This window comes from Dermacentor andersoni, chromosome 3 (assembly GCF_023375885.2).
Source record: "Dermacentor andersoni chromosome 3, qqDerAnde1_hic_scaffold, whole genome shotgun sequence".
NCBI lineage: Eukaryota > Metazoa > Arthropoda > Arachnida > Ixodida > Ixodidae > Dermacentor > Dermacentor andersoni.
The window spans coordinates 19,330,422-19,347,585 of record NC_092816.1 but is presented as its reverse complement, the minus strand read 5'-3'; the positions used below and the strand labels follow the sequence as shown (position 1 = coordinate 19,347,585).

The 17,164-nt window shown below is 43.9% G+C and overlaps 1 protein-coding gene across 1 annotated transcript in view; it reads right to left on the bottom strand.

Moving 5' to 3' along the window:
• LOC126519799 (nucleoporin 88-like) overlaps positions 1-17,164 on the bottom strand; it is a 34,800-nt gene that overhangs the window by 8,449 nt on the left and 9,187 nt on the right. Inside the window, exons 7-10 of the mRNA XM_050169107.2 lie at positions 14,951-15,049; positions 9,931-10,117; positions 9,042-9,302; positions 4,243-4,389 (exon numbers count right to left, since the gene is read on the bottom strand). Of these exons, the coding sequence (XP_050025064.1) occupies positions 4,243-4,389; positions 9,042-9,302; positions 9,931-10,117; positions 14,951-15,049 (694 nt within the window). The remainder of the gene's footprint in view (positions 1-4,242; positions 4,390-9,041; positions 9,303-9,930; positions 10,118-14,950; positions 15,050-17,164) is intronic.

The following is a 17,164-nucleotide window of genomic DNA, read 5'->3' as shown; positions in this document are numbered from 1 at the left end:
TTTGCGTTGTTCCATACGCTGTCCGTCAGTGCTTTTTCTGCCGTGTCGCCAGTTTCATGACAGAGAAATGAATGGCAGCAGCAGCTTGAAGCTAAAACGGAAAGTTATCACCTTGGATCAGAAGGCAGCCATAATTAAGGCTGTCGCGTCAGGCACGAAGAAAACTCAAGTGGCCAAGGAGTTCGGCATCGCACTGAGTACCCTTTCTACAATCCTCAGCAGCAAAGAAGTCATCGCTGGCACTGTTGCACGTGCCAGGAAAGGTAGCTGGAAGAAGCTGCAGTCTCCTGCTTCTGAAGCCATGGAAGAGGCGCTGTTCAAGTGGTTTTTGAATGCAAGGGCTGCTAATTTGCCCGTGAGTGGGGCACTGCTCCAGAGAAAAATGAGAGACTTTGCTTGCAGCATGGGCTGCGACAGCTTCGTTGCAAGTGATGGCTGGCTGCAGCATTTTAAGGAGCGCCACAATATCGTTGGCAGAGTCGTCACTGGCGAGTCCCAGGCCGTCAACAATGAAACCGCAATGGCGTGGGTGAAAGCTAACGTTGGTTCTCTCCTTGAAAAGTATGAAGAGAAGGATGTGTTCAACGCTGATGAAACAGCTCTCTTATACCAAATGTTACCACAGAAGAACCATCTTTAAAAGATGAGCTCTGTCGCAGTGGGAAACATAGTAAGGTTCGTGTCACTGTGCTCCTTTGTACGAATATGGACGGATCAGAGAAGATGCCATTTTTGGTGATAGGAAAAAGCATGTCGCCACGATGCTTTAAAGCAAAGAGGCGACTTCAACCAAAGTACTTATCAAACTGGAAGGCCTGGATGACAAGGGAAGTTTTTGCGAGATGGCTGCATGACTGGGACGAGAAGTTGGAAGAGGTAGAATCGCAAGATATGCCTTTTCTTGGCCAACTGTGCTGCCCACCACACCAATGCTGCACCGATGAACATCGAACCTCGGTTCTTGCCCCCAAACTGCACGGCAGTGATACAGCCCCTTGATCAAGGCGTGATAATGTCATTTAAGGCAGGATACCGGGAGCGGGGGATAGACCGACTTTTGTTAAACATGCAATTGACTTGCGACACAAAGGCCGATTTGCATATGGCAATAGAGATGCTTAATGTGGCATGGATGAACGTGACAGCCAGCACCATCGCCAACTGCTTTCGACGTGCATCATTTGCTGCCAACGAAAGCAACTCAATGGACCGAATAGCCCTACCTAATGGTGCCGCTGTATCAGACGAAGCCCTAGCGTCCTAGAGGGTGCTCCACGATGCCGGTGTCGCGTGTGAAGGTGAAACCTTCAGCGACTACGTGAGCGTGGATGCCGACGTTCTGGCAATGGAGGAGCTGACAGACGACGACTTTGTGCTTGCTACCTGGGAGCATGAAGGAAGCGACGATGAAAGTGCCGCAGGGAACAACGACACTCCACCCTGTGCTTACGACGTACTGACATCGTCCCAGGCACTGGACGCGGTGTACTTGCTGCGCCACTACTTCGGCTGCCACTAAGACGGTGCAGATGGGCTTGAGATAGCTGTTGCTGCTGAGAAGACCATCCTTCGGTTAAGGAACACACAGCAGCGAAGCATAACCGATTATTTTGCGCCGTCAACATGAAAGGTTCGTGCCATCTACATGGAAGGCAATAAAATCAGTTCTTATGTGTTTGATTCCAGTTTGTCCCTGTGTGCGATATCGGTAAGGACGATTAGCACTTGCCGCAGACGCAGCCACTCGGCCGCGACGGGAGCTGACACCTCGGCGATGGCTTACCTGTAGTAAGTGCACGCTCGTGTGCAATAAATTAGTTTCAAATTATTAGTCAGTGGCTATAACGAACTAACGCTTATAACGAACAAAATTTAGCGCCCTTTCGACTTCGTTATAACGAGACATAAGTAATTTCATGCTGCTGGCGAAATTTCGCCTGCAGAACCGGCTTAGCCACTGGACGTCTAAGCTTTGCAGAAAAGCCAGCCTCTCAGTAGCAAGGGACACGAGTTTGCGAACAGCGAGGGTGCACTCTTTTACAAGTTCCACCCCCAATTCTGAGCTTATTACTTGACATGAGATGCAATCAGTGACGGAGTGTCAAACGCCTCTGGGTTTACGGAAAACTGATGTGGTATAATAAGGCACAGGTTGGTGGGAACAGATAACTGGCGCAAATTACTCAATTTTCCAAAGCTAACATGAGCCAAATACACAATCTTTTAGCATAACGACTTGCTAGTTCAATTTTTTTTACCAATTACAATGTAATTGCAATGTTTCAACATCATGTTACAATAAGCCAACTTGCTAATCAATGCATGTGCATATTATTCGATTCGTATTCAAAATCCTTTATATTTGCACACCCCTATCACAAAGATTGAATGAGGAATATCTTTAAAATGTATATAATATTTTTTTTAAAATGAACCGTCGTTATTCAAGACAGGTCACAATATTTTGTTGCATTTTTGTCATTTGTCACAATATAGGGTGTCCCACGTAACTTGAGCCAAACTTTAAAAATATGCAAATTCCATGTAGCTGGGCAGAACCACGGTAATGTTGTTTGGTGTCACTTGGAGATACTTGGATTATTTTTTACATTCTGCCTAATTACATCATTAGTCTTAATTAATTAACTTCTCAAATATTATAACTATATGGAAAGTGTCCATGAGAAAATTATAAGAGCAACATGAAAAGCTCCCGATACAGCTATCGGTTGCTCAATATGTGCTACATAAAAGTGTTTTCTTCAAGTGCACATGCAAAATTGCAGCGCGATTGGCCACTCAAGGCACTTGTGTCTCTACAATTTTCTCACTGATGCTTTTAATCTAATTATAATATCTGAGATGTTGATTGATTAACCCTTTCAGGGTCAATTACCTAAATATACAGAGCCGCAAACAAGTCCAAAATGGTCGATGCCATATATTTACTGCGCTGTCAGTACGCTTGAAAAGCGAGCAAATTTCCTACCTTTTTCTTTCCTGGCATGTGCTGCCACTATGTGGGAATACAGGGATTTTTTTTTCTCGCACCACCCTCTCTCGGTTTTCGTTGCATGGTTTGTTTTAGAACTAGTTTGCTCCGGCGCGTCTACATACTACCGCTCGCGCGTTGGCGCGCTGGTGGGCGGGCGGCGGTTTCGGTTTCTTGTGCTCGCAAAACTGATGGCTATTTTGTTACTAATCGCTCAAAAGGCGACCGCCTGTTTCTCATTTGTTTAGTGCTCACTGGGGTGCGCATAGGAAGGATGCCGCCGTGCATGCGTTTCCTTTTCCTTTTTTGGAGACTCGCGGGAACTAATCGCCTCTGGTTGGCAATAAGATGAAGATTAGCAGAAGTTTGTTACACATTTTGCTTTTTTGACTGGCACACAACCACACAGTTTTCTTGAGTGCGCTCACTCACGCAGTTCGATTATGCTACGGACGTAACTATTAGTGTAAGAGCAGGAACATTTGAGACCTGCGAAATATTCTCGTGTGCGCCTTTCCTAAGCCTTGAACTATGTGTATAACGATACATCAAACTTTTAATTCTTATAAGTTTATTTCCTTCTTTAATTGTTGTTATTCATGAATAAACAGTACATATATACCAATGCAAAATATTTTTTTTCTGACTTTACGGTCACCCCAGAAAAATTACGATAAATTTTTTTCGGAATAGGTTTCTCAGAAGAATTGGAACCTGCATTACAAAAAATTGACCTTGGGCGGTCGCATATTGCGAAAAAAATCGACCCTGAAAGGGTTAATTAACACTAATTATGTGATTAGGCAGAATGCAAGAAATAATGTGAGTATCTCCAAGTGACGGCAAACAACATTACCTTGGTTCTGTCTAGCGATGTGGCATCTGCACATCTTAAAAGTTTGGCTCAAGTTACTTGGGAGACCCAGTACATACTCAGTATATCAAGTGGCACTAAGGCAAAAATTAGGCCTAGTTGGTTCTGCACCCTAATAGTTTATCTGTGATTTCTGCATTCCATTTGTTTTACACTGTTTAACTTATCACACAATAGAGACTGCAAGTTAAGAGACGTTTATTGTCAGATGCCACAGGCCACACACCTAGGACGTTACAACTTCAAGTTTTGACACCGCAGCTGGAATTATTCACATTTACAACGGCATAAAGAGATGAAGACAGTAAGTGGGAAAACACAAGGACACTTTTCTTTCCAAGAAACTTCAGCAATAAACTATATAAGATAAGCCTACCTTTTCACAAGCTTCTGCTGTGTGGAGTACAGGGCTTCATATCTGGTTCTCAGCGTTTTGTCACGTTGCTGAAGTACTCCCAGTTCTTCAAGCAGAGCACTCAACTTCTCCAGCTGCAGATCCCTTTGATCGTGAGCAGCCTGAACTCTGCCACAAAAGAAACATTTATACCCTGTTGTAAACAGGGGCCCATATTTTCTCATACCCCCCTATACCCCTCTAGCACTAAGAAGTGCCCTTCTGCACTCCCAACAAAAATGGATAATTATACTCTGCTTCCCCCCTCCCCACATCCAAAAGAAAAATTTTGGTGCTACCACTGGTTGTAAAAAGTATACCAATGAAAGAACCAAAAAGGAAAATGCAAACACAACCAGTAAGTAAGCACAGACTACCTGTATTTATTTTTCTTCAAGAAACCGTATCGCAATGCCATCTGGTTGCTTAGGGGTCGGACAGGCTGTGCTATCACTTTGCACTGGAAGATCCAGTGGACTACGAGCAATAAAAACAGCACTAAACGACAGGACGAGTGAAGGGACACAGACAACGGACACAACAGACACAACAGACACAGACAACAGTGTCCCTTCACTCGTCCTGTCGTTTAGCGCTGTTTTTATTGCTCGTAATCATGAACCAACCAGCCCAAATGCGTACGCTCATCCAGTGGACTGTTTCCACTGAATCTCTGCTGATGGGAATCGAGCCTGAGCCCTCAATCTTCCAGCCACATGTGGCATGTATGACTAAGAATGAGTACAAAGAAAACATCTTCAGGGAAGTTCAAGGTCCACACACTCTTTTCCTCTCCTCTCTATGGCCCCTTGAGGAAGTGCTCAGACTTGAGCTAATCTACATGGCGTGTACCTTGGATGGTCTTTTCCCAAATGCTAATCCAAAGAGCAGTTCTTAGTACTCATACATGGCAGTACAGTCGACTTCCATTAATTCGAATCTAATGGGACCAATGAAATTGGTCGAATTATCCAATGGACCAAATGAAACGAGAGGCAGAAAAATCATAGAAACACACCGCTGATTCATTTGATAGTACATTTGCCTGATAACATGTCCCGGTATTGTATACGTACCCACTTTTTATGGGTTCAAAGTAGAACACTAGTGTAGAAATTATACTAGAGCTCCTAAACAAAGCACAAACCGAATGTAAGCTTAATCTTCAGCAAGAAACAGCATGCCTCTAATCCTGGCAATAAGAAAAAGATGAAACCAGTAAACCTTACCTTTACAGAAAGCGAACTTATTTACTTAATGTCTATCGTCATTACTTTCAGACAGCACTTTATCATTGCATATGAACAACCACTAGTCCCGGAGCAGGACGAGGTCGAGGCCTGGAGCAGGACGAATTTTTCTTCAACTGTGAAGCTTTTCTATCGAGGAACCCGTATGGGTTTCCTTTGTAGCACTTAGCCACGTTTAGGTGGATGTCTCATTTTCCCTTTATTAATTACTTCTCTCCACCTTGCGGGTCTCCGCAGAACTACATATTATGTCAAACTCTTGCCTTTGCTTCCGAGTTGTTGAGAAATTCGACTTCGCCTGTCATCTGCTAGCCGCCTGGTTAGCTCAGATGGCAGAGCAGCTGCCCCGGAAAAGCAGTGGTCCCGAGTTCCGAGTCCCAGACCAGGTCGAATTTTTCTTTAACTGCGAAGCTTTTCTTTCGAGGAACCCGTATGGGTTTCCTTCATAGCACTTAGCTACGATTAGGTGGATGTTTCATTTTCGCTTTATTAAGCCTTTGAAGGTTTTTGCCGTATATGTACGGCGGTGGTTTTCTGTCCTGTAAGGTCTTTGCCGTACGGGTACGGTTTCGACCCTCCATTTGAAATTTTGCGCCATGATGATGATGCGTGCTTACTGGAAGGCGCTGCCACCTCTTAGGACTTACAAGAAGCATTTGAAGTTTGCGCTATCTTCTTGCAGAGATAAAAAGAACTGATTTCTAGCTTCAGCGCGTCGCGCAGACTGCGGCAACACCCCTTTTGTGGTTTCGGTGGTTTCGGTGAAACGTGATCTTTCTCTTTGTCGGCACTCTCTTGCAGGGGTTGGGGAAGTTGAATTCTATCTTTATTGGCACTGCTCTTAGCTTGTTGATCATCGCTGCTCGAGAGGTAGTCTCGCTCTCAGCGGCAACGCGGTTTCGGTTGCGCCGCGTGATCGCAACGGAGGCGCGCAAAACGTGATTTTTCTCTTTGTCGGCACTCTCTTGCAGGGGCGGCGAAAGTTGATTTCTATCTTGATTGCCGCTGCTCTTAGCTTGTTTATCACCGCCGCTCACGAGGTATTCTCGCTCTCTGCGGCAACGTGCTTACGCGAGAGGGTGCCTCAGACCTCTGCCCAAGGCAGCCGCATGCAGAGAATATGTCATGTGTGTGCCAATACAACTCGTCGCTCCAAGAGGAGAACAGACACGCGTTTTAGGTGTGCAGACTGCAATAAGGCACTGTGCGTAGACCCGTGTTTCAAGGAGTACCACACTCTGAAATACTATTGAACATTTTGCAGTTCTGAGTGATGCCGACACCAAAATACTGTTCCTAATTTTTTTTTACTATTTATTTCCGGCTTTATAGATTCTGTGGATTCAAGATCGGCAATAAAGTAATTTGACCACCTGGGAAAGCTTTTTCAAAATAATTCGACACTCAAAGGGTTAATTACTTCTTTCCACCTTGCGGGTCTCTGCAGAACTATTACGTCAACAGGAACGTGTTGTCCTCTGAATGGTCAATAGCATGCTCAATATTCTTTATTTATCCAACTCCACAATAATCACAAACGGTATGGTGGCTCACGCCTAGACTAACTACTTCACTAGTCCGTCCTGCGATGCATGCAATTCTCCGGAACACTGAAAACACACATGACTTGTTGCCATTGGCTTAACATGTAAAACAACTTATCATTTCAATGCAATTCCATAATAGTACTAAAAGTAGTGCACTGTTGTCATGATATCCGAGAAGTTTTTCTCTTGCCATCCATAGTCACCATCTTGTGATGGCAACGGCAATGATGCTGGCCAGCCTGGTTCTGACGGTAGGCTTTTGATGGAAACCAAAAATGCACAAACGCGATTTTGGTTTCATTTAAAGTTGTACCGCACAGGTAATCTTCGAACAAATTTTCGCACACACACACAAAAGAAGGTGCACATTAGAATCGGGTAAATACTGTAATAATTCATTGTGAGCTACCATTTTTGCTTTAAAATCTTTCTGTTTCAGGCCAGTGATAGGCATTTTCGATGGACAATTATGTGTGTTCAGCGCATTCGCTGCACCTTAAGCACTACCAAGATGGGAGTCAGCATTGGGGTCACTAATGGGATCAGGCACGTGTGTGCTGACCAGCCAAGTTTGATTCATCTGGCAAAGGCCAATTTCAAGATAGAAATAACAAAAGCTTGGGCTCACAGAAATGTATGGGCACAGGGCAAGACCTTCAGTCAAAATTGTATTCACTGAAAAATTTGATTAACCAGAGTCCACTGTACTACGTTGGGGTGCACTCACTTGCGGTGAACACTGATGCAGGTTGCCCTATTCTCTCACAACCAGTCTCTTTGGTTAGTGAAAGCATGCAGTACAGCCGTGCCCTTTTAGTGCATTCACCCTTGTGCGCAGGGGCCTTTGCCTGCTGTGCCACCAAGGATTGGGTATTTGTGCAGCATCGTTTATCACCAGAGGTTGCATGGCGATAAACCTCTTCTTCAATAGCCTGAGCACTACTGTGTTTCTCATGGTACAGTGCTTGGTTTTCTTCGGAGGCCAAGTGCATGTGCACAGCGTTTTCCTTGGATTCTTTGTCCGTTGGCTTTATTTGTGTGTGATTAACACAAATCAGACCCCTCGGTTCTTCTGCTTGTCGCTCGTGTGCAGCACTGTGGCACACGACTATTCAAGAGACCACAGCTGGCCCTGATGCTTACTAAGCTTGAACTCGCGGCGGATGGTACTCTTTGTATTAATGCAGAGTCGCCATAAGGCACACACAGAGCACGGTGCAAGGCAGCTTTTTGCATTTTGTCCCTAGTGGAATGGAACTGCTAAGGCCAGGGCTTATCCTGTGCACAGCAGCAAAACGACATAGCCCCTCTGAGCCATTGCTGAAGGTAAATAGCCAATCAACTGCACAGCAAGACTTTTCGATCTCAATGTGACATGAAACCTGGACGCAATAAATGAAGTAATGTTAAGTGGGAATTTGCTACAAGACATGCACTAAGTCCGCCGCCAAGGTATGTGATGGTGGCACTGGCTAACACTCCCAGGGTTCTACTAGGACATATAAATACCCAAGAAAGTTAATGGGGAAATGGTGCCATGGTAGCTCAATTAGTAGAGCATCGCACGCGAAATGTGAATGTTATGGGTTCGGTTTCCACCTGCGGCAAGTTGTTTTTTCATCTACTTTGATTTCCATAAATTTATGGTTTCTTTATTTTCATTTATTAAGCACAAGTAATTTTCCCTATGTTATCCTTGGTGTCAGTGTTTGTTGGCTCCTTATGATATGACTAATAAAAAATCGGGCCCCTTGGTTAACCCCCTTTCTTCTCGTTTATGCACTAAGTAGGGTGCACATAAAGACACATACAGAGGTGCTTTATGCGTGTCTTAATCCCAGTCCATGGCTTCTAGTGCATATCCTGCACAGTACAAATCACCAACTTCACCAACAGAAAACAGCTCTCTCCAAGTACTGTTGCTCTGGCGCAACCTGCAGAAAATATGACTGAACAGGAGCGCCCCTTAGTGCAGTGTTCTCACCTCCGTGCAATGAGTAGCTGGCAAGCCTCAAGCTTCTGGATCCACTGCTCACGGATGCGCTGTGTGGCAGTCAGTAGGAGCTCGAGGCTCTGCTGAGGTGTGCAATCCTCAGCCGCTTGCGCGAGTGTAGGGAGGCTGTGACCATCCAACAGCTGTTGCACGTGAGCCACCAGACTGCTGCTGGCACCCTGCTTGCTTGTCAGCGGTGTGTTTTGTTGGCTCTGGGACAGCAGGGCTGGCAAGTAACTCTGGTAACCCTGCCTGCAGTTTCCATGCAGCAAAGAAGTGTACTCAGCTTACGCATTTTGGGAAATGTATCAAAACTAGATTTACCCCTAGGTTCTCATACATAAAAGGATGGTACTTGGCAAGTATGAAGGCAGGGAAACATAAGACATTTTAATTTGATATTAAATTCCTTTCTTTAATGTTTCTTCATTTTAATGTTGATACATTCCTTTCTAGTGCTAGTGTCTCTTTAGTGTGCCTTTCAACTATGATGGGTAGCATCAGACATGCTTCAGCAAGGATCCCGTGATATCTCGCCAAACATTGCCCATCGCTTTCACCAAATTACTAATTGAAGCAAACAACAGTTTTGCAACACTAAAGTAATAAAGCAAAGCACAGCACATTGAGCTACTACTACGCGCCCAGAAAATCGGGCCGTCAGCATAAGCTTGAGACTGGTCCTCTTGATGAAACCATGAGCTCACTTGAAGAAACTGCTGACGCTTGCAAAAAAACACCCTAGATGCCAGCCATATAAAATACATTGCTTCAGAAAAGGCAAACTCTGAACCCTACAGGCCCAATGGGCAAGCAAAATGAAGTATGTACTGCTCTTTCAGAAATATTGTCTTGAACTGAGCTAGTAATGCCAACTTACATAAGCGTTATGGTGACCAGCTTCCAGGCCGCCGTAAGAACAATCAGTAGTGGTCCTGGGTGTCCCGGTACCACAGCTACCCCAATAGGAGGTGCAGGCTTGCTGCTGGCCAAGGCACGAGTGCACAACAGGCTCTCTACTATGGATGTTTCAGTGTGCAGCTGTGACACCATCTGCATGGCTGTGTCTGTAGAGTACAAGCGAAAAGGGACTCTCAGAAACAACATCCACATAGCTTGTTGGCCACCTACTCAGGCAAAGCAAAATTAATTGAAGTCCAATTTATGGTGCCTACGATGAGCAAAACGGAAAATGGGGCAAATAAGATTATTTCAGCATCACTGAGATACGTCATTGCCATGCTCAGATGGTCATTCACGAGTCTTTTACACCTGACCAAATTCTGGAATTTATTGCTTACACCATGCGCTCACTTTTACATGATTCGTGTAACCCCCGTCCTGGAAGGCTGCTTCAACAACAGAGAAGTAAGGTACACAATTTAAGGGAGCTGCCCACAAGAAGATTCTTAAAAATCAGAAAAAGGTTGCAGTAGAAAAGAGCAGTTGAATTAAACAGGTATTCCACTAACCACAAAGTGCAAGCATCACCTGCTCAGGTGCTGATGGAAGGGCTGCTAATCAGAAAAGTATACAAATACCAGCCACTGAGCTTTGCCAAGGTTGCTTCAATTATATACACTAATCATCTATAACCAATTCAGCCAAAGTAAAATTTTGTTGCAGTTAGTCTATTAAAAGTATTTTGCAATGTTTTATAACGAACCTTTGCAAGCTACCTACCAAACCTGGTATCTGTGCATCATGCTATTTAATAGATATGTGATGATGCAATTTGTGCTTTGGCCAAATATGTATGTGTTTAGAGAAAACTATGAGGCGCTTCGCTTTACAGAGTGAGTGATATGTAATTGCAATAGCCAAGGTGAGTCAATGTTTCCTCTGGTGAACGTATTTACACAACACATCACAATGCACACATAATGCTCATTTGCTACCTTTCTCATTAACAAGTGTTTCATGTTTATCATTCAATATATAAGGAATCTGGCTATACACTTTAAAGGGCCCCTCACCAGGTCTGGCCATTTTAAGCTGACAAGCGCAGAACATACATTGAGCGATAATGATAGTGTCTGCAAAGTATTACATCGCTATGCAACGTGGAAAGACCTGAAATTTCATACCGAACGTAGGTTTTCCTTCTCCTCGCGGCCGCCGCGCTCCAAGCTGAACGGTGACGTAGTCGTGTCCGCAGTGTGACGCTGCTCGTGGTGACACGTGACTTCGAGAATTATTCAAGACAACATCTGTCATTTGTGCGATCTGTTGCTTTAATTGATGAATTGAAGTTTAGAGTAATAATAGAACACACAAATGGAATGTCTGCGTGTTTTATGTTTTACTTCGCATCGAAGGAATAGGAATGTACTTCCGCTTCGTCTGCTTGTTCCCACGGTCGTGCGGTCACGTGCGTAGGTACTGAAACTATGCCATTTTACACCGTGCTCCAGCACGTGATCATGCTCTGCGATCCACTTGTTCTGCCTCAGTATTTATGTAGCACTGAATTATACCACTAGTCATGTTTCCTTGTGCATAGTGCGCAAAACTGTGCGCTGGGCGAACAAGACAGCAGTTCGCACACGACACCGTCAGTGGAAATGCATAGCACCGGGAAAAAGAAAAAAGTGAAGGCGGGGCCTGTGACGTATGCGTCACGCGATCCTCAAGGTCTGGTATGGGAGAACGCAGGGAAGTAATTTCGCTTGCGAGGGCTAGACGGGACAAGTGGAGAGAGCATCTTGCTTGGCAGTGGAGCCCGCCTGCTGAAATCATCGGTTCGTCTCACTGAAATATTACTATCTGGATAATGAGCCAATTTGAAAAATTTTTGTGGCAGAACACTCCCTAGAGGACACATAACAACTTCCAGTGTACAACCAAAATCTGCTATGGGGCCTAGTGAGGGGCACTTTAACTAATATGTCTCTTCACTATTGTGCATTGTGTTCCAGTGCTTGCAACACCAGAGTCTAGCCTTCCACGACGCATGCACGAGACATGTCTGATTGCCTTGGTACAAGTTTGTCAAGCTGCCATAAAATGCTCTTACTACTCAATCACTTCAGTGGAACTCCGTTTACAGCACCGTTCTCACAATCAAAAAGTTATGAGTTTGAATGCTGCTAAGGACAAGAATTCTTTTCCTTCTCTAATGGCAAAAGCATTAAATTACAATAAAAACAGAATTAATAGGCAAAACACAGCATTTGCAATAGACATTGCTTCTGGTTGCACCATAACAATGTCAAAAGCAAAGTCTGAATAACATCAGCACTGGTATTTGGCAGCACTCACTTTATACTGGAATGTTTCAACTGAACTGGTCACATTCATTGAAGACAAGTTACTGCGTGTCCTTGTGATCATACCAGGAAACTTCACAGCTCATTTTTCTTTCTCTGCACAGTGCATACTCATTACTTCAATTAGCTTGCACGAGGAACAATCTATGCATATCACACTAGGCAAACTAAAAGATTCAGAATGACACTACAGTAAGCAATACACTACTAGGATATTTGTATTCCAGCATTTCAAATGCACTTCTTTTATGTACTTGCATTATGTATTCGGCCATCAGATGTACATGTTGTTATTCTCTGAAAGCCACATAGTGTGCAGACAGTTCTGCTTCTCTGTTGAAAAACATTTGCCTTAATTAGGTTCTGTTCATAGTACACCTTCTCGAAGAGAGGAAAATAACAAGGTCCAACTAAAAACAACAAACCTCTAGAACATATGGGTAAAAGGCCACCAGAGACTAAGCATACGTAGCTTAATAAATTAATTATACGAGGGTCGATCCAGAGATAAGGTTCCCATCAATTTTAGAAATAGACAACATTGTTTATTCTCATAAAAATTTGCATCACTGGAAAGATGAAACATTGCTCTATTTTTCTACATAATGGCCATCTTTTTGTATGCATTTTTGTAGACCGTGCTCCAATTTCTGTATCCCAATAACGTAGAACTCTGCCGCCAACCCATTGAGGAAGCGTTTCACCTCTTCTTTGACTTCATCGTTGCTCCAGAAGCGTTGTCCACTCAAATGTTCCTTTAACTTGGGCAACAAGTGATAATCACTAGGCGCGAGGTCTGGACTGTATGGTGGGTGGGGCATGACAGTCCACCCAAAGTTTGTCAAAAGTTCCTGGGTTTGACGGGAGACGTGAGGTTGGGTGTTGTCGGGAAGCAGCGTTACACTGGCTGCCAGTCGTCCTCGCTGGTGGTTTTCAATAGCTCGCCTGAGTTTTCTTAGTGTTGCTGTCATGAGTCAATAAAGGAAGAAAGAAAGAAGAAAAAGCAGAACATAAGAAGAAAAGAGACAGAAAATAAGAGCGTATGAATAAAAAGAATACAATATGAAAGCAGAAGAAGAAGCGCAAAAGTGCACGCGCAGCTACGTGGCCAATGGGAGAAGGGACAAGTAGCCGAAGAGGGTGACCCAGCTACGCTCTGGGACGAAGGCGAGGAGAAGGGGCTGGAGGCTGAAGAGGACGGGCGGATCGCAGAGACGGCGGCAACCCAGTGGAAGCAGTCGTTCAGCTGCTGCGGCCACGACCCGCGAGCTGAGTGGACCTCCCACTGGAAGCCTCAGCTACAGGCTGACGGCGTTGCTTCCCAGATTCCCTGCGGCTACAATCCGCAGCTTGCGGAGTTGACTGGGCGATTCAGGCGCCTAGGTCACTCCACCCTTCTGACCCCCTGACCAGGCCAACTGTGGAACGAACGTCGGACACAGCGGCATCGAGTCTATGACGCATCGGTGGGCCCAACGACGTGTCGTCGGAAGCAGCGACGACGAAGTGGCATGGCCACATTGATAGACTTTATGTAAATATTTTCAACTTCATAATACGTCGTGTGCGAGGACTTAAGACAATATTTTCGATTAGCTAGCTTTGTATATAGTTTGTCGTTTGTTGGTGTTTTTCCATTGGGTCGGCAACGCGTGCTTTTTGGATATATGTATTTTTCTTATGCTCATGCCCCATAAAGGCTTTTCCTAACTCAAACGTTCTTTGCGTCGTGTTTACCACCCTGAGACCGTGACAGTTGCACAATAACTGCCCGAGTTGACTGTTGTCCCACGTTCCATGAAATCAATCAGCAGTATCCCCTTACGATCCCCCCAAAACACTGGCCATGACTTTGCCAGCAGAAGCAGTTTGTTTGAACTTCCTTGCAACTGGTGACTCTGGGTGATGACACTGTTAGGATTTTTGTTTCGTTTAGGGAGTGAAATGGAACACCCACATTTCGTCTCCCGTAACAATGGAGTCCAATAATCCTTCCTTAGCGTCTTGACACTTTTGAAGAAACTGGCGAGCACAGTCAAGGCGTTTCTCCTTGTGGTCTGATGTCAAGAGCCGTGGTACCCATCGAGCACAGCACTTGTGATACCCCAATTTTTCAGTCAGAGCTCTTTCCACTGTACTGTAAGAACTCCCACGAATCTGAGCAACAAGTTCCCGGACGGCGATCCGCCTGTCTTAAAGCACTTTGCATTGGACCATCTCGATAACCGCCTCCAAAACGGTGGTCTTCTATGGAGTCCGTTCTTCATCGTGGACTTCATTCAGACCTGCACTAAACTCCCTGCATCACTTTTGGACGTGTTGAACAGACATACACTTGTCGCCATACACCTCTGTCAGCTGATGATGAATATCCATGGGTGGAGTTCCTTTGGCGTGCAAAAAGCGAAGTACAGAACGACTCTCGCACTTGGCGGGATCAACAATGGGAACCTCCATATCGGACGGCTACTGAGCCAAGAATGAGCAGTGCAGCGAAGTGCGGCCGGGGGGAATCAAGAGTGGGGGAAAAGCCGTGCGCAGCAGTGTTGCTGGATTTCTCCTCGCATTTCCCCATGTGGCTGGAGCTCTTTGGGAACCTTATTGCTGGATCAACCCTCATACAATACTCACCATCTTCAGCGAATGCTTGCAGATGGTCAATGAAGGGCACAGCCACGGCATGCACACCAGCATTGTGAACACAGATGTATCGTTGATGGTTGGTGGAGTCTGCAAAGAAAGAGATACCAAGTTGTGGCGAACTCTAATCTAGTGAAAGCAAGCAAAAGCCAACAAAAAGTGTCAAACACAGCACCATTCATTTAAACAACTAAACTAATTCTGTTGAATGTTTATCACGGAACTTTTTCTCTGAACTAGCATCATAAATAAACTAAATGTAATCATCATAAACAATGAAACATAAGAAGGATCATCGTCATCATGAAACTATGCCGTTGCCAGATTTCTTTATTTCTTACCATATACTGCAGCCCAATACAGGGCTATAGCAGGAGTGGGAACATTATAGTACATTACTATGCATTACACATTAAAAACACACATATACATAAAAAGATGAATGATCAAAAAGAGACGCTTTACATGTTAGCGAAGTGCTTACCAGTGCTGGCTATAGAATCTTTTAGTAGCAGTGAACAAATGTTACCGGGTAGAGAATCCGAAAGCTCTATTGTACGTGGAAAAATACTGTACTTGAATGTGTTAGTATGGGCATAAATAGGTGTTAGTTCAAGGCGTGGGAGCTACGGGTACAATTTGTGTTAGTAAATATGATATAGTCACCATAAGAAAGACCAGAGGTGGAATTATTAATTGCATATAAAGGTTTTAAGGCTCCAATGTGACAACATGAAAGTAATGGCTCAATGTTCAAAGATTGTTGAGCCTGTGTTGGTGAGAAACTGCAGCTGTAATTTTGGCAAATGAAACAAATAGATTTTCGACATTATCAAGAGAGTTTATTTCACATTGTTTGTAGGGGAACCAAACGACAGATGCATATTCTAAAACAAGGTGAATTGATGTTTTATATAGTATTGCGGGGTCTTAGCTAAAGTGCAGCACAAATAACCAAATTTATTTAGGCTTTCCCATTTACATATTCAATATGTTTAGACCAAGAAAGATGTTCTGCTAGATTGACACCTAAGCATTTATACTGAGACACTCTTTTAAGTTGGATGCCATCCAGAGAATAAATGAATGAGAGGGGGCTCTGTCTATAGGCAATGACATCACAACTGTTTTACTACAGTTGCAGAAAGACGTAAGGGATTGGGCAAGAAAGTGGTGGTCATCAATGGAGTTAATAGATTCGTAAATACGCAGTCATCTGTATAAAGTCTGATTTTAGTTGAGGTGCTACGAGGTAAATTACTGATGTATATTAGAAAAAATAAAGGGCCTAATATGATCCCTGAGGAATGTCTGTCGTAACGTCAACAGGAGTCGATTCCACTGAGTTAAAATAACAAGCTGTGAGCGATAAAGAAAACTGGATATCGAAGAAACAAGACAGGGATGAATGAGTATGGCGTTTAATTTTACCAGTAGTTTAGAATGAAGCACAGAGTCAGAAGCTTTGGAGAAAACAATAAAGATGGCATCTACTTGATTACCTATGTCTAGGTTAGAAGCGATATCATGAACAAAATCGACTAATTGCATTACAGTGCTATAACCATGACGGAAACCATGTTGGGCAGATGTTAGAATGTCATTAGAGTTTAGGAATTCGATTATATGTTTGTGAAAAAAAAATGTGCTCTAACATCTTGCATGACTGGGGTGTGAGATATAATGGCCTGTAGTTAGAGATAAGTTGTTTATCACCTGATTTATACAAAGGCGGGACTTCGGCTGTTTTTCATTTAGTTTATACTTCACCAAAGTCTAAGGATTTCGCGAAGATTACAGTAAGATACTGAGCTGTCCATAGGGAGGACAAGGAAAGAATTTAGGATACTATCTGAACCGGTACACTTTTTAATGTCGAGATTCAAGATGAGGTTTAAGACACCATCAGAACTTATTACAATATCGCCTAATTTAATGGTTTGTGCATCACAACTAAACTTTGGAACTACATGGTTATCGAGAGTGAAAACAGATTGGAAGTACAAGTTAGAAGGATTCAAAACTAGGGCGGGGTTGTAAGTAATAGCATCATTAATCTTGAAAGAGGTGCTGCACGTTGCACTAGGTAAAATTGATGTCCAGAACCTGCGAGGATTTGATTTAAGTAATACAGGGTGTTGCACTGAAAAATAGAAATCTTTAGCATTTTTAGTAAGTGTACGAAGTTCCTTCTTGGCTTTTTGA